We start from the raw sequence: 18,734 nt of genomic DNA on the forward strand, positions 1-18,734 counted from the left end.
TAGAGAGAAAAGACTGTCTTTTATGATCTCACTTATATGTGGAATCTAAAAACAAAACAAAACCCAAACTCATAGACACAAAGAACAGATTGATGCTTGCCAGAGGTGGGAGGTGGGTGTTGGGTGAAATAGGTGAAGGTGGTCAAAAGGTACAAACTTCCAGTTATAAAATAACTAAGTCCTGGGAATGCAATGTACAGCATGGTGACCACAGTTAATAACAGAGTACTATATATTCGAAAATTGCTAAGAGAGCAAATCTCAGAAGTTCTAATCACAAGAAAAAAAATTGTTACTGTGAGGCAATGGATGTTGACTACACTTACTGTGGTGATCATTTGACAATATGTACAAATATTGAATCATTATGTTGTACACTTGAAACTAATATAATGTTATACATCAATTATATCTCAATAAAAAAAGATTTCAAATCAATAACCTAATTTTGCACCTCAAGGAACTAGAAAAAGAGCAAGCTAAACCCCAAGCTAGTAGAAGGAAGGAAATAATAAAGATAAAGACAGAGATAAAAGAAATAGAGAATAAAAAAGCAATAGAGAAAATTTAAAAAGTCGAAAGTTAGTTCTTTGAAAGGATCAACAAAATCAACAAACCTTTAACCTAAGGAAAAAAGAGAAAAGCCTCAAATTACTATAACTGAAAATTAAAGTGAGATATTACTACTGATCTTACAGAGATAAAAAGAATACTATGAACAAAAACTAAGGCAAAAAATTAGATAACTTAGATAAAAGAGACAAATTCCCAGAAACACACAAACTACCAAAACTGACTCCAAAGGAAGAGAAATTCTGAATAGGCCTATAATAAGTAAAGAGGTTGAATCAGTGATCAAAAACTTTCCCCAAAATGAAAGTCCAGGACCAGATAGTTACACCAGTGAATTCTACCAAGTATTTAAAGAAAAATTAACATCAATCCTTTTCAAACTCTTCCAAAAAATAGAAAAAGAAGGAATACTTCCTAACTCATTCTATGAGGCCAGCATTACCCTCATACCAAAGCAAGACAAAGACACCACTAAAATAGAATGTCTTTTATGAATATAATATCACTTATGAATAGCCTTTATGAATATAGATAGAAATAGATATCCTTTATGAATATAGATTAAAAAATCCTCAAAATACTAGCAAACAGTATCCAGCAGCATATTGAAAGTATTATACACCATGATCAAGTAGATTTTATCCTAAGAATGCAAGGGAGCTTCAAAATATAAAAATCAGTCAATGTAAGAAAGTACATTAATAGAATGAAGAAAAAATATACATGATTATTTCAATCGATGCAGAAAAAGATTTGACAAAACCCAACAATCCTTTCACGATAAAAGCATTCAATAAATTAGGAATAGAAGAAAATTTCCTCAATATGATAAAGGGTATTTATGAAAAATCTACAGCTAATATTATACTCAATGGTGAAAGAATGAAAGTTTTCCTGCTAAGATAAGGAACAAGACAAGGGTGTCTCCTTTCACGACTTCTATCCAACATAGTACTGGAAGTTCAAGCCAGAGCAATGAGGAATGGAAAAGAAATAAAAGGAGTCTAGATTGAAAAGGAAGAAGTAAAACCATCTCTATCTGCAGATGACATGATCTCTGATGGTGAAAACTGTCAGAGCTAATAAACTCAGCAAGTTGCAGAATACACCATCAATACACAGAAAATCAATTGTATTTCATTATACTAGCAATGAAAATCCTGAAAGGGAAATTAAGAAAACAATTCCATTTACAACTGAAAATAATAAAATACTAAGGGATAAATTTAAGCAAGGAGGTGTAATACTTATACACTGAAAACTACAAAACTTTGCTGAAAGAAATTAATAAGAGCTAAATAACCGGAAAGTATCCATATTCACAGACTGTACAACTTAATATTTTTAATATGGCAATATTCCTCAAGGTGATCTAAAGATGCAATACAATCCTTATCAAAATCCCAAAGCCTTTTTTGCAGAAATGTAAAAGTGATCCTAAAATTCATATGGAAACACAAGAGACCCTGAAGAGCCAAAACAATCTTGAAAAGGAAGAACTAAGTTGCAAGACTCAAACTTCCTGATGTCAAAATGTACTACAAAGCTACAGTAATCAAAATAGTGAGGTACTATCATAAAGACAGACATATAGATCAGTGGAATAGAATTGAGTCCAGGAATAAACGCCTACATCTACAATCAACTGATTTTCAACAAGGGTGGCAAGACTTTCATTGGGGGAAAGAACAATCCCTTTAACACATGGTGCTGGGACAAGTGGATATCCACATGTAAAAGAATGAAATTGTACTCTCAACTCCCACTACACAATTAACTCAAAATAGATCAAAGACATAAATTTAAGAGCTAAACCTAAAAAACCCTTAGAAGAAAACAAAGGGGCAAATTTTCATGACCTTGGATTTGGTGATGGTTTCTTAAATAATGACATCAAAAGCAACAGCAATCAAAGAAAAAATAAATTTAACACTTTTGTATATCAAAGGATACTACGAAGAGAATGAAAACACAATTCACAGAGCAAGACAAAATATTTGCAAATCATTTATCTGATAAAGCTCTAGAATCCAGGATACATAAAGAACTCTTTTGTCCAAAGAAGATAGACAAAGTCCAAAAAGGATATTAAAGGTGCTTAATGTCACTAGTAACTAGGGAAATGTAAATCAAAACTACAATAGAATCATTTCACATCCATTAGAACGATCATAACTTAAAAAACAAAAACAAAAACAAATAACAGAAAATAACAAATGTTGGTGAGGATCCAGAAAAACTGAAACTCCATACATTGCTGGTGGGAACATAAAATGGTGCAGCCACTGTGGAAAATGGTTTGTTGGTTCCTCGATAAGTTAAACATAGAATTAGTATATAACCCAGCAACAACTAGGTATATACCCAAAGAGTGAAAACACGTGTTCAAACAAAAACTATTACAGGAGTGTTCACAGCACCTTCATTCACAATAGCCAATAGATGGAAACAATCTAGATGTCCATCAACAGACGAACGGATAAACAGTATGTGCTATATCCATACAATGGATTTTTATTCAGCTACTAAAAAGAATGAAGTACTGATGAATGTTAAAAAATGGATGACTGCTGAAAACATTATACTGTGTGAAAAAAGCTTTACACAAAGACCATACTTCAGGCATACCTCAGAGATATTGCAAGTTTGGCTCCAGACCATCACAATAATGCTAATATTACAATAAAGCGAGTCCCACAGATTTTTTGGTTTCCCAGTGCATATAAAAGTTATGTTTACACTATACTGTAGGCTATTAAGTGTGCAATAGCAGTATGTCTAAAAAAAATGTATACACCTTAATTAAATAATACATTACTGCTAAAAAATGCTAACGATCATCTGAGCCTTCAGTAAGTGGAAATCTTTTTGCTGGTGGAGGGTCTTTGGGAAAAAACAGTTATCTGCAAAGCGCAATAAAGGGAAATGCAATAAATTGAGGAATCTATTTCACTTATCATCTACTTACAGCACTTATCATAAATACAATAAAATAACTACTTCTGATAATATACTTTCTAAAGTCTGTATTCCTTGCGACATTATAAGCACGATAAAGGCAGAGAACGCACATCTCATTCATCTAATACTTTTTATCACTTGGCTGAGTGACTTTTACATGGTAGGATTTCAAATAACTACTGAATGATTGAATGAATGCCCTTAACTCTTAAAATCCTTCAGTGGCTCCCCATTCCTCTTGTAAGTCTCAACTCTTTACTGCAGCTTATAAATCCTATATGATTTGGCCCATTTTTCTTTGTAGCCTTATTCTCACTTTATTTAATAACTATTTAGTGAGTACTTATGTTCCAGGCACTGTGCTGGGTGCCTGGATACAATGGCAAGTAAAATACATAGTACCTTACCCGTTTGAAGCTTGTAGACCAGTAGTAAAGACAAACAATAAAAATAAAGCAGCAAGACTGGGGAAAGACAAGGTATTAGGTATCATGTGAAGCTACCAGGTACATCTGACATAGATTGTGGGGTGGGAAAGGGCGGCCCAGGAAAGACTTTCTGGAAAAAGCAACATTTATGCTAAAATAGAAAAACTGAAGATTTTCCTGAGTGAAGAACAAGGCAAGTTTCAGACAACGGGAAGGGCACTTGGAAACTAACAGTGAAACACATAGGGATCTAAAAGAAGTTATTCCCGTAAGGCTGAAGTATGGAATTACTGGGGGTGTGAAGGGAGCAGAGAGAGAGGAAGCCGAAAAGGTAGGTGCTCCAACTCTAAGAGCAACGGAAAGCCATCGGAGAGTTTCAAGAGGAGGGAAAAAAAAAATTACCTGATGTTAACTATTTATTTGTGTGTATATCTGATTGAGAATATGAACCGTGCCTATTAAATCATTTCCCCAGTGACCAGAACAATGCTAGGCATACACTAGGTTTTGGTAAGTATTTATTAACTACTATTGAATCAAAACACTAACTGGTAGCAGAACAAAAAATGAAACATGATTTCTAAATCTATAATCTATTACAAATGTAAACATAAAGAGATTACACATTCCTGAGTGATAGCTACAATGAAACCACTGAAATTAACTAATTAAAATTAGAATGAATCAATTAGATTAAAAACATATGCTATCTGGTTAAAACCAAAATATAAAAGTAAAAATATTACAAAAAGAATACATGTAATCATTATCAAAGAACTAATTAAAATGGAAGGGTCTGTCAGACATCTTAAACCATCAGGCCTGTGTGATTATATGCCAGCTGCATATTTCTAACCTGAAAGCAGGCAATGCAAACTTTTTATTACTTATATTGTCAAAATTAGACAAAATTGAGAGGTGTGTATTTCAACTTTTTCAGATTCTGACCTTATTTTACTTCAACCATTACAGTGACTAGTTCAACTTTATTTTTGAGCTCTAGGTGATACGGCTTTAAAAGTAAGCAATAGGTTGAGAACTACAACTCATAGTATGCGTAAGGGTCCATATGGGTACAAGAATCCTAAGAAAAACTATCTTCTGGAACAATTATCTTACATTAAAATAAGCTAATGGTATAACAGTCACTCTTCGCTCTAGAAAAATCTTGACTTTAAAGTTAAAAGAGAATTTTTTATGTTCTGTCAGAAAATTTTCAACAGAGATATTTTAAAAGATCAATGTAAGCAACATTTAGTGAGGAAATACTGACTATATACTTGCTATGATTATATTCCTTTTTAAAAATTTTACTGATAAAGCCTGATTATTTGACAGTTTCAGATACATTTATATAAAATGAGAAAGGCAGGCAATATACGCCTCAGTCCTGCAAAGACAGTGCAGATGGTTGGTTGGTTGGTTGATTTTACAATTGTCTGAATCCTTTTTAAGAGTCAATTAAAGGCTAGATCACCAGGATAAACATATTCAGTAAAAGTATATTATGATTTGAAATAATGCCACCACCTTACACACGTTTTATCTTTTAAAAGTATTTTCATATTTGGTCTTCATATCTTCATAAGGTAATATCTGCCCCATTTTTAGATAAGGAAACTATGCCCAAAAGAATACATGTGACCTTCCCAATCAGTAATAAGGACTTAACTAAAAATGGAGAGTCCTAATTAAGGTTTGTTTCTATTGGATCATTTCTAACTCTTGGTCCACTGAGAGGTACCTTTTTTATCAGGGATGATCTTATCCTCAAAAGGAGTCAAACAAATAGCCAGAACAGATTACAATTTTCTTTGAAGAGTAATTGATACTACAAATATTTTCAAACTAAAGAAAGTACGGCTGTTCCCCTTCAAGCTCCTGAACAAACCTCTTGATAATTATGAACCTCCTACAAAAATTATACTGTACACATGGCAGTGAAATGGATGAAATGAATGAGGAAAGCAGAAACAGGCTGGAAAGTAACATCTCATCACATCTCCCAGCCTCCCATAAATTACAAGCCACCACATGTTTGACCTTCATCATTTCAAACCCCCACGACAGTGAATCCCAAACTGAAGACACAGAGGGGAGGTGCCAGAAGACTTCATCCCCAGGCTCCCGCGGGATTTATCTATTAGAGAAAAATAGAGAGTCGGGGGGGGGGGGTGAGTCGGGGGGGAGGTTAGGAAGCCGCGGTTTACTCCGCCCTCCGCCCCTCTCCCCGGAACAATGTAATGTAGCAAAGAAACCAGCTTCGACGCCGTCAGGGCCCCGCCGAGGCAGGTAAGGGCTGGAGAACCTCGCCCACCAAGCTCCTCTTTCCCCAATTCACCTTTACCCTCCCTTCCCGTGACTTCTCCCCCCGTCTCCCATCCCTCCTCTAAGCTCCTAGCTTTGCCCAGAGACACCTCACGGCCAACCCAAGAACCTCTAAGGATCTCCTCAGGGCCCGGGCGAGGAGAGTAGACCGAGCCTTGGGGAGTCGTCACCTTTTGAGGTATCTGGCGTCCTCCCCTTGCATGGCGGCGGCGGCGGCGTGGGGAGGGTGGGGGTATCTGAAGAGGCCGGCGGGGCTATTTCCGGGGACAGTGACCAAAGTACCCCCACACCCAAAGGCGATGACAGTCCTGAGGCCTGCAAGGCGGGGCAGCAGCGGCGCTGCGGTTACCACGGTGAGGCCGCAGACTCCTCCCACAGCTCCCAGGCTCCAAAACACTGGCGCCGCCCAGGGCCGCCTCTGCTAGCCTCGCCTCAAGGCGCATGCGTTTGCTCCGCGGCACCGAAGTGCGCAGCCTCAGTATGAGGGCCTGGCCGCTGGAACTCATCTGACGCAGCATGAGGCAGAGCGCGAAGGTCTCTGCGGCAGATTTAGGCATGCGTGGTTAAGGAGGGGCGCGCTAGTCATCCCCCCCCCGCCCCCCCGCATAATAGGAATTGAAAAAGAGTCGTCCCAGTCAGCCGAATTGGTATTTCAGGTCCTGGTTTGGGAAGGAGAGGGAATCAATTAACTACAGAATGCTATGGAGCGGTCCAGCCTTCAACTAATACCCTGCAAAGTGAGGTTTATATTTGGAGGCATTGTGGAAAAGGAACTGCACTGTTTGCACTGAGAAGCTTTAATTTGTGGAGATAGTCTCACCCTTGTACAAGATGAATACGATTAATATCAACTTTGATTTAGTGGCGAATCTGTCACTTCCACTTTGATATCCTAAATCTATAATACACCTTCCTCCGACCCCACACAAAAACGGCTCCTGAAATTCCAACTCCTCCCCTAATTATCCATAACTCGAGGTACGTTTGCAATTGTATCCTTTGAATCAGGCGACTTGGCAATGCAGGCCATAGGAAAAAAGGGATGTTTCTGAACCTTAGCAAGTAAATGTCCTCTGATTCAGATCTATTCCCATGGGCTCAGCTATCACATCTATGCAAATGACTTACATTGTTTTACTCAATAAATACTGAGGGCCAGCTTTATGCCAAAGATCAAACCAGGCTTTAGGGATACAAAGAAGACACTCCACTCCCCCTCCTAAACTGTAATCCTGTCACTTACTCTCTTAGGTCTATATTTTCAGTCACCTTGCGCCGTGTCTACATAGGTGTTCCACTGCCTTTTTCAAATGCATTAAGTTAATGCAATGCACTGCATGGAATATTAAATATAGAGACACAGTTCATACCTGCTAAGAGAGATTTTTTTTCTGCCCGCCCATTCACACTAGCTATGCTCCTGTTAGTGTTGTAGCCGTTCAACTAGTCCTCCAGGGAAGAATATCTAGAGCTAACTTTGACATTTTCCTCTGTATCATGCCTTTTTAATAAACTATTGCAAAATTCTATCATTTCTTCCTTCACGATATTCCTGCAATCCAACTTTTCTTCTCCATTCTCACTTTTACCTACTAGTCTAGCTACCTTATACTTGGAGTACAGCGATTCTTTCTTAATGGACTTCCTATTTTCTGTTTTTTCCAAAAATTCGTTCTGAAAACTGATATAAAATTTTACAAATTATCATTCGTGGCTAGATTACCTTAAAACCACACAATACCTAAAATTGCCAGATCACAATATCCGCTAATGTAACATGCATTCTTGCAATGTAAGCTCCTTGAGATCAGAGATTTTGTTTTGCTCACTTCTGTATCTTTAGAACAGCATCTGGCCCATAGCTGGCAATGAATGAATATTTGGAGTTGAAAAAGAAATGCATACCTGAACTTCAAGCAACAACAACAACAAAAATCTAGAGGAAATGGCCAGAGGCCAGAAAGAAAGAGCTGAAAATTAGAGCAACAAGTAGATAAACTGAAACTGGGACTGAGCTAGAGAAACTGCCAGTCTGTAGCAGGAAAAGTACAAGATGAGCCTGGGCATTTTATGATTAATGGTAGGGAAATACTCAGAGAAAGATGAGATTATGTCCAAGAGACACTGGTCAATTTTGAGGCAATTTGCATCAAAAGGAATAATTACTGTAGTTGATTTAACACATTAATAAAAATCCAGGAGTCCATAATGATACACAACAACAGACAGAAAAAACGAAAAACAAAACTTGGCTTTCATTGAAGGCAATGACTACATCAAATCCTTACTCTGAAAATTGGTAAAGGAAATAATTAAGCATTTAATTCAGGCCTTTTGGGAGTAAATTATACTTTACCTTATCTTGATGAGGGAAAGCTCCTCTTTACAGAAAATGCCTGCTAGTAATAGAGAAAAATAATTGTAGACAGTAACTATTTTGCAAGCCCCAATGAATAATGGATTCAGCTACACCTCATTGATTTATTATAAAATATTTTAAAAGGTGGCAAAGTTTCACTCCACAGATTACTTGATAATTCTAAAGGGGAAAAAATGCTACTTTATAAAAGGAAGATGTGGCTGTTAGCATTTTAAACAAACAAGCAAACTTAGCATCATTAGTAGTGGTAGTACCTGAAAGTATATGCAATAGGAAACACACAAGATCACCTATTAAGTATTCTTGGCAAAATTAACTTGAATCTAACGAAGCTTTTAGATCTCGTATGCAATACTAAAGAAGATGATCCTGAAGAGTGGGGAACGTACCCAATTGGATATCAAGATGTATCATAACAGAATAATAATTACAAGGTGTACTACTGGCATAGGAAGAGAACCCCAGTGGAACAAGAAAGAGAACTAGACTCGTACATATATCTAAACTTGAGATATGACAGAAGTGAATTTTCAGATCATTATAGAAAAAAAGGATTTTCAATAAATGATTTGGAGACAATTGGTTATGCATATGTAACAAATTAAATTTAATCTCTACCTCGTGCCATACACAAAAACTTATTTCACATTGAATAAACTGTTAAATGTGAGGAATAAAACTTTAAAAACATTTAGAAGCAAATATAAATTATCTTTATGACCCTCAGTTTAGAACACTTCTTTTTTTTTTTTGAGGAAGATTAGCCCTGAGCTAACATCCACTGCCAATCCTCCTCTCTTTGCTGAGGAAGATAGGCCCTGAGCTAATATCTATGCCCATCTTTCTCTACTTTTATATGTGGGATGCCTACCCCAGCATGGCTTGATAAGCGGTGTGTAGGTCTTCGCCCAGGATTTGAACCCGCAAACCCTAGGCTGCCAAAGCAGAGCATGCAAACTTAACCACTGCGGCACTGGGCTGGTCCTTAGAACACATTTTTAAACAAGATACAGAAAGCACTAAAAATAAGATATTGATAAATTTGCTACATTGAAATTAATAACTTCTGAATACCAATCAAGACATCATAAAGAAAGTGAAATGTCAAAAAATGATATAACCTGTTTGTATCACATAAAAACTAACAAAGGATTAAATTAAGACTACTTTAATATCCTCTATGAATCAAAAAGGTAAAGACAATGCAATGGGAAAATGCACAAAGAAGAAAAAGAGGAAATAGGAATAGCAAGAAAACAAAAACATGAAAAGAAGCTCCATCTCAATAGTAACCAGGAAGATGCCAATTAAGACCATAAAAAGATACTATTTTACACTGACCAGGGTGCAAAACTTAAGATGTCTGACAATACTAAGGACAGGTGAAAATGTGAAACCTTGAAAATTATTTAGTAAACATTTCAGATGTGAGTGTACATTGGATCTACCACTTGAGAATAAAATGTCTTGTTTAGTAAAGTTGAACAGGGCATATACCCTAAATCTCTGCAATTCTACTGCTAGTTATATAGCTCAGAAAATTCTAGCATATGTGCACAATGAGGTTTGTTCCAGAATTATTGGAACAGTATTGTGCATAATATAAAAAGAACTGAAAAATAACTCCAAAATATTTTTGCAGGAGAATGGATAAATATGTGTGAAATATATACATAATACAATATTATACAGCAGAGAAAGTCAAAGAACTAGAACTACACACACAACGTAGATAAGTATTAGAAACATTGTATTGAATGAAAAGAGCCAATTGCAGAAGATTACATACAGTATGATTTTTTTTAATTGCAGTAGAATTTACATGCAATAAAATAAGTTCTTGGTATGCAGTTCTATCAGTTTTGAGAACCACATAAGTCATGTAACCACTATACAATAAAAATGTAGTGCAATTCCATCATCTCAAATTCCTTATGTTCCTTTGGAGTCATCCTATTCCACCAACACCCGGCTCTGGTAAATACTGATCTGTTTTCTGTTCCTATAATTTTGCCTTTTCCAGAATATCATCTAAATATAATCATACATGATGTAGCCTTTTGAGTCTGATTTCTTTCACTTAGCTAATGCATTAGGGGCCATCCGTGTTGTGTTTCAGAAATTTTTTCCTGTTTTATTGGGTAATATTCCATTGTATGAATGTACCACAGTTTATTCATTCACCAGAGTTGGCTTGTTTCTATAAAGTCACTCTAAACATTTGCATCCAGGTTTTGTATGAACTAGAGCTCCCTGTTCTCCTGAACAAACACCTAACAGTGGGTTTGCTCAGTTGTATGGCAAACATATGAATAACTCTCTGAGACTGCCAAACTGTTTTGCAAAGTGGCTATGCCATTTTGCACTCCTACCAACAATGTATGAGTTTAGATTGATCCACATCCTCATCAGCACTTGGTATTGTCAATTATTTTTATTTAGTCATTCTAACCAGTGTGTAGGGATATCTAATTTGATTTAAATTGTATTTCAGCAATAATTAATGGTATGAACATCTTTTCATGTGCTTATTTACCATTTTTATGCCATTGTGGGTGGAATCTGTTCAATATTTTGTTCATTTTTTATATGTGTTTTCACTAGACTTATCAAATTGATCAGAGAGATAGCAACAGATAGAATAAGTAGATAAAGATATAGAGAAATTATTGATGTCTGAAATTAAAGAGAGGACATCACTGAGATTTTACAGGTATATATAAAAATGATAATAAGGAAATATTGTGAACAACTTTATACTGGTAAAATTAACAACTTAAAATTGGGAAATACCTTGAAAGATACAAATTATTAAAACTCAGACAAGAAGAAATCGAAAATGTTAAAGCTCTATGTCTTTTAAAGAAATTGAACACCTAATTATAATCTTTCCCACAAAAAAACACTCAAGGCACAGCTTCACTGATGAATTCTACCTAAGAAATAATGTCAACTTACACACTCATGCAGAAAATGGAATACTTACCAACTCATTTAAAAAGGTCAGCATTATCCTGGCATCAAAACCAGACAAAGATATTATAAAATAAAAGCTACAGATAAATATCCTTAGTGAGCATATATGAAATAATCTTTAACAAAATATTAGGAAATTAAACCAGCAATACATAAAAAGAATACTACATCGTGATCAAATGGGGTTTATCCCAGGTATGCAAGATTGGTTTAACATAAGAAAGTCCAATAGTATAATATGCCACGTTAAAAATATAAAGGTGAGGGTCCAGTCTGGTGGCATAGTGGTTGGGTTCATGGGATCCACTTCAGCAGCCTGGGGTCCACGGTTTTGGATCCTGGGCACAGACCTACACATTGATCATCAAGCCATGCTGTGACAGAGTCCCATATACAAAATGGGGGAAGACTGGCACAGATGTTAGCTCAGAGACAATCTTCCTCAAGCAAAAAGAGAACATTGGCAACAGATGTTAGTTTAGGGCCAATATTCCTCATCAAAAATAAATAAATAAATATATACACACACACACACATATATATATATATATATATACACACACACACACACACACACATATATAGAAAGGTGAAAAGCTATACTATTTCATTGAAAATCATTTCAGTAGAGGCAGAAAACGAATTTGACAAAATTCAGGATTAAAAAACCTATCAACAAACTAAGAATAGAAGATGACTTCCTCACTCTAACAAAGAATATCTGTGTAGATTTATTTCCGGCCTCTATATTCTGTTCCATTGGTCTGCCTATCACAAAGTATGATAGCTCCAACTATGTTATACTTTCTCAAGATTGTTTTGGCTATTTGAGATCCATTGTGGTTCCATATAAATTTCAGGATTATTTTTTCTATTTCTGTAAAAAAATGCCATTGGAATTTTGAAAGGATTGCATTGAATCTGTAAATCTCTTTGGATAGTATGGACATTTTGACAGTAGTAAGTCTTCCTATCCATGAACATGGGAGTCTTTCCATTTATTTGTGTCCTTTATTCTAATATATCAATGTTTAATAGTTTTTGTTGTAAACATCTTTCGCTTCCTTAGTTCAGTTTATTTCAAAATGTTTTATCCTTTTTGGAGATATTATAAATGGGATTGTTTTCTTAATTTTTTTTTTTCAGATAGTTTATTGTGAATACAGGCACATCTTGGAAGTATTGCGGGTTTGATTCTGGACAACTGCAATAAAGCCAATATCACAACAAAGATAGTCACACAAATTTTTTGGTTTCCCAGTGCATATAAAAGTTATATTTACACTGTACTCTTGTCTATTAAGTGTGCAATAGCTTTATGTCTAAAGAAATTACATACCTTAATTAATAAATGCTTTATTGCTAAAAAATGCTAACCATCATCTGAGCCTTCAGTGTGTTTTAATGTTTTTGCTGGTGGAGGGTCTTGCCTTGATGTTGATGGCTGCTGATTGATCAAAGTGGTGGTTGTTGAAGGTTGGGTGGCTGTGGCAATTTCTTAAGACAACAATGAAGTTCAACATGTCAGTTGACTCTTTCATGAATGATTTCTCTGTTGCATGCAATGCTGTTTGATAGCGTTTTACCCACAGTAGAACTTCTTTCAAAATTGGAGTCAACTCTGTTAAACCCCACCACCACTCTATCAACTAAATTTATGTAATAATCTAAATCCTTTGTTATTTCAACAATCTTCACAGCTTCTACATCAGGAGTAGATTCCATCTCAAGAAACCACTTTCTTTGCTCATCCATAAGAAGCAACTCCTCGTCCATTAAAGTTTTATCATGAGATTGCAGCAATTCAGTCACATCTTCAGGCTCCAATTATAATTCTACTTCTCTTGCTATTTGCACTACATCTGCAATTACTTCCTCCACTGAAGTCTTGAGCCCCTCAAAGTCATCCGTGAGTGTTGGAATCAGCTTCTTCCAAACTCCTGTAAATATTGATGACTTATTCCCATGAGTCACGAATGTTCTTAATGACGTCTAGAATGTTTACTCCTTTCTGGAAGATTTTCAATTTACTTTGCCCTAGATTCATCAAAGGAATCACCTATCTATGGCAGCTATAGCCTTATGAAATGTATTTCTTAAATAATAAGGCTTGAAAGTCTTTGATTTCTTTAACATGTTTTATAGTTTTCAGTGTATAGGTCTTTCACCTCCTTGACAAATTTATTCCTAGATAGTTTTTCTTTTTTTGTGATTGTAAATGAGATTGTATTCTTGACTTCTCTTTCTGCTAGTTCATTATTAGTGTATAGAAATGCAATTGATTTTTGTGTGTTAATTTTGTACCCTGCAACTTTGCTGTAGTTGGTGATTATTTCTAATAGTTTTCTGGCAGATTTTTTAGGGTTTTCTATGTATAGAATCATGTCATCTGCAAACGGAATTTTACGTCTTCCCTTCCAATTTGGATCCTCTTTATTTCTTTTTCTTGCCTAATTGCTATCAGCAAAAATTCCAGTAGCATGTTGTATAAGTATGGCAAGAGTGGGCCCGCATCTTGTTCCTCTTCTTAGAGGGATGGCTTTCAGTTTTTCACTATTAAGTATGATGTTGGCTGTGAGTTTGTCATATATGCTATTTATTATGTTGAGGTACTTTCCTTATATACCCATTTTACTCAGAGGTTTTATCATATATATATGTTGGATCCTGTCAAATGCTTTCTCTGCGTCTATTGAGATGACCATGTGATTTTTATTCCTCATTTTGTTAATGTAGTATATCACATTGATTGATTTCTGGATGCTGAACCATTCCTGCATCCCTGGGATAAATCATACTTGATCATGGTGTATGATCCTTTTAATGAATTGCTGTATTTGATTTGCTAATATTTTGTTGATGATTTTTGCATGTATGTTCATGAGTGATACTAGCCTATAGTTTTCCTTTTTTGTGTTGTCCTTGTGTGGTTTTGGTATCAGGGTAATGTTAGCCTTATAGATTGAGTTAAGAAGTGTCCTATCCTCTTCAATATTTCAGAATAGTTTGAATAGGATAGATATTAAATCTCCTTTGAATTCTTTGGTAGAATTCACCAGAGAAGCCATTCGGTCCTGCACTTTTGTTTTTAGGGAGGTTTTCACATTCTCTTTCTTCTTGATTCAGCTTTGGGAGGTTGTCTGATTCTAAGAATTTATCCATTTCTTCTAGGTTATACAATTTCTTGGCATATAGTTTTTCATAGTATTCTCTTATAATCCTTTGTATTTCTCTGGTATCCAAATGCTGTTGCAAAAATGGCACCGATAAACTTGCTGTCTGTGGGAGTGCCACAAACCTTCAATTTGTAAAAACCGCAATATATGCAAAGTGGAATAACATGAGGTGCAATAAATCAAGGTATTCCTGTACATAGAAAGGCAACTGGTTTTTGTATGTTGATTTTTGTATCCTGAAACTATTTTGAATTCATTTATTGTAACAGATTTTTGTGGAGTCTTTAGGGTTTTCTACATATATATGATCATATCATCTGCAAACAAAAGTAATTTTACTTCTTCCTTTCTGATTTGGATGCCTTTACTTTCTTTGTCTTGCCTAAATGATGCAATTAGTACTTCCAGTATTGTGTTAAATAAAAGTGACAAGAGTAGTCATCCTTGCCTTTTTCCTATTCTTAGAGTAAAAGCTTTTAGTTTTTCACTGTTGAGTATGTTAGCAGCAGACTTTTCATAGATGGTCTTAATTATGTTAAGTCATTTTCCTTGTATTCCTAATTAGTTGAGAGATTTTATCATGAAAGGATGTTGAATTTTGTCAAATTCTTTTTCTACATCTATTCAGATGGTCACATGATTTTTATCTTTCATTCTACTAATGTGAAGTATCACATTTATTGATTTGCATATGTTGAACCATCCTTGCATCCCAGGGATGAATCTTATGGGATGAGATTAATCATGGTTGTATAATCTTTTTAATGTGCTTTTAAATTCATTTTGCTAGTATTTTGTTGAGAATTCTTGCATCTATATTCATCAGGGATATTGGCCTATAGCTTTCTTTTCTTATAGTGTCCTTATCTGGCTTTGGGATCACTATAATGCTGGCCTTGGAAAATGAGTCCAAAAGTGTACCTTCTCTTCAATTTTTTGGAAGAGTTTGAGAAGGATTGGTGTTAATTCCTCTTTAAATGTTTGGTAGAATTCAACCGTGAAACCATCTGGTCCTGAGCTTTTGTATGTTGGGAGGTGTTTGATTACTGATCCAATCTCCTTACTCATTATCGGCCTGTTTAGATTTTCTATTTATTCATAATTCAGTCTTGGTAGGTTGTATATTTCAAGGAATTTTTCCATTTCTTCTAAGTTATGCAATTTGTTGATGTATAATTATTTAAAGTTGTCTCTTACGATCCATTGTATTTCTGTGGTATCAGTTGTAATGTCTCCTCTTTCATTTATGATTTTATTTATTTGAATCCTCTTTTTTTCTTGGCATGGGTAAAAGTTTATCAATTTTGCTTATCTTTTCAAAAACCAGCTCTTAGTTTTGTTATCTTTTATTTTTTTAAGGAAAGATTATTTTTAATCACTTTTTTTTTTATTAATGTTAGGATAGATTACAACCTTGTGAGATTTCAGTTGTACATTTTTGTTAGTCATGTTGTGGGTACACCACTTCCCCATTTGTGCCCTCCCCCCACCCCCCCTTTTCCCCGGTAACCACTGATCAGATCTCCTTATCAATATACTAACTTCCACCTATGAGTGGAGTCATATAGAGTTCGTCTTTCTCTGACTGGCTTATTTCGCTTAACATAATACCCTCGAGGTCCATCCACGTTGCTGTGAATGGGCCAATTTTGTCTTTTTTATGGCTGAGTAGTATTCCATTGTGTATATATACCATATCTTCTTTATCCAATCATCAGTTTCTGGGCATGTAGGTTGGTTCCACATCTTAGCTATTGTAAATAACGCTGCGATGAACATAGGGGTGCAAGGGACTCTTGGGATTTCTGATTTCAGGTTCTTAGGATAGATACCCAGTAATGGGATGGCTGGGTCATAGGGTATTTCTATTTTTAACTTTTTGAGAAATCTCCATACTGTTTTCCACAGTGGCTGTACCAGTCTGCATTCCCACCAACAGTGTACGAGGGTTCCTTTTTCTCCACAACCTCTCCAACATTTGGCGCTCTTGGTTTTGGATGTTTTTGCCAATCTAACGGGTGTAAGGTGATATCTTAGTGTAGTTTTGATTTGCATTTCCCTGATGATTAGCGATGATGAACATCTTTTCATGTGTCTATTGGCCATATTCATATCTTCTTTTGAGAAATGTCTGTTCATGTCCTCTGCCCATTTTTTGAGCAGGTTGTTTGTTTTTTTGTTGTTAAGCAGTGTGAGTTCTTTGTATATTATGGAGATTAACCCTTTGTCGGATAAGTGGCTTGTAAATATTTTTTCCCAATTAGTGATCTGTTTTTTTGTTTCAATCCTATTTTCCCTTGCCTTGAAGAAGCTCTTTAGTCTGATGAAGTCCCATTTGTTTATTCTTTCTATTGTTTCCCTCAACTGAGGAGTTATAGGGTCTGAAAAGATTCTTTTGAAACTGATGTCAAAGAGTGTACTGCCTATATTCTCTTCCAGAAGACTTATTGTTTCCGGCCTAATCTTTAGGTCTTTGATCCATTTTGAGTTTATTTTGGTGTGTGGTGAAAAAGAATGGTCAATTTTCAATCTTTTGCATGTGGCTGTCCAGTTTTCCCAGCACCATTTGTTGAAGGGACTTTCTTTTCTCCATTCCAGGCCCTCTGCTCCTTTGTCGAAGATTAGCTGTCCATAGATATGTGGTTTTATCTCTGGGCTTTCAATTCTGTTCCATTGATCTGTGGACCTGTTTTTGTACCAGTACCATGCTGTTTTGATCACTGTAGCTTTGTAGTATGTTTTGAAATCGGGGATTGTGATTCCGCCGGCTTTGTTTTTCTTTCTCAGGATTGCTTTAGCAATTCGCGGTCTTTTGCTGCCCCATATGAATTTTAGGATTCTTTGTTCAATTTCTGTGAAAAATGTTCTTGGGATTCTGATTGGGATAGCATTGAATCTATAGATTGCTTTAGGTAGTATGGACATTTTAACTATGTTTATTCTTCCAGTCCATGTGCATGGAATGTCTTTCCATCTCTTTATGTCGTCGTCAATTTCTTTCAAGAAAGTCTTGTAGTTTTCATTGTATAGATCCTTCACTTCCTTGGTTAAGATTATCCCAAGGTATTTTATTCTTTTCGTTGCGATTGTGAATGGGATTGAGTTCTTGAGTTCTTTTTCTGTTAGTTCATTGTTAGTGTATAGAAATGCTACTGATTTCTGTACGTTAATTTTATACCCTGCTACTTTGCTGTAGTTGTTGATTATTTCTAATAGTTTTTCTATGGATTCTTTGGGGTTTTCTATATATAAGATCATGTCGTCTGTAAACAGCGAGAGTTTTACTTCTTCGTTACCTATTTGGATTCCTTTTATTTCTTTTTCCTGCTGAATTGCTCTGGCCAACACCTCCAGTACTATGTTGAATAGGAGTGGTGAAAGTGGGCACCCTTGTCTTGCTCCTGTCCTCAGAGGGATGGCTTTCAGTTTTTGTCCATTGAGTATGATGTTGGCTGTGGGTCTGTCATATATGGCCTTTATTATGTTGAGGTACTTTCCTTCTATACCCATTTTATTGAGGGTTTTTATCATAAATGGGTGTTGGATCTTGTCAAATGCTTTCTCTGCATCTATTGAGATGATCATGTGGTTTTTGTTTTTCATTTTGTTGATGTAGGGTATCACATTGATTGACTTGCGGATGTTGAACCATCCCTGTGTCCCTGGTATAAATCCCACTTGATCATGGTGTATAATCTTTTTGATGTATTGCTGTATTCGTTTTGCCAAAATTTTGTTGAGGATTTTTGCATCTATGTTCATCCGTGATATCGGCCTGTAGTTCTCCTTCTTTGTGTTGTCCTTGTCAGGTTTGGGGATCAGAGTGATGTTGGCTTCATAGAATGTGTTAGGGAGTACTCCATCTTTCTCAATTTTCTGGAACAGTTTGAGAAGTATAGGTATTAAGTCTTC

General features: G+C 35.7%; 2 protein-coding genes across 9 annotated transcripts in view; one reads left to right on the forward strand and one right to left on the reverse strand.

The window, feature by feature from the left end:
• The window catches only part of KIFAP3 (kinesin associated protein 3), a 176,194-nt gene that overhangs the window by 141,964 nt on the left and 15,496 nt on the right, over nucleotides 1-18,734 (reverse strand). Inside the window, exons 1-2 of one of the 8 annotated variants that reach the window (XM_070591047.1) lie at nucleotides 6,461-6,746; nucleotides 6,006-6,102 (exon numbers count right to left, since the gene is read on the reverse strand). The exons of 4 other annotated variants lie outside the window; for them this stretch is intronic. Coding sequence is in view for 2 of the 4 variants with exons in the window: in XM_008525529.2 (XP_008523751.1) it covers nucleotides 6,461-6,492 (32 nt within the window). In the remaining 2 variants the exon portion in view is untranslated. Of the gene's footprint in view, nucleotides 1-6,005; nucleotides 6,103-6,460; nucleotides 6,831-18,734 lie in introns of those variants that run through there. 3 more of the 8 variants (XM_070591046.1, XM_008525529.2, XM_008525528.2) reach the window with 3 other exon arrangements.
• Nucleotides 6,139-18,734, forward strand: part of NTMT2 (N-terminal Xaa-Pro-Lys N-methyltransferase 2) — a 101,798-nt gene continuing 89,202 nt past the window's right edge. Inside the window, exon 1 of the mRNA XM_070591051.1 lies at nucleotides 6,139-6,254. The gene's annotated coding sequence lies outside the window, so the exon portion shown is untranslated. The remainder of the gene's footprint in view (nucleotides 6,255-18,734) is intronic.

Source organism: Equus przewalskii, chromosome 23, assembly GCF_037783145.1.
Source record: "Equus przewalskii isolate Varuska chromosome 23, EquPr2, whole genome shotgun sequence".
Classification (NCBI taxonomy): Eukaryota; Metazoa; Chordata; class Mammalia; order Perissodactyla; family Equidae; genus Equus; species Equus przewalskii.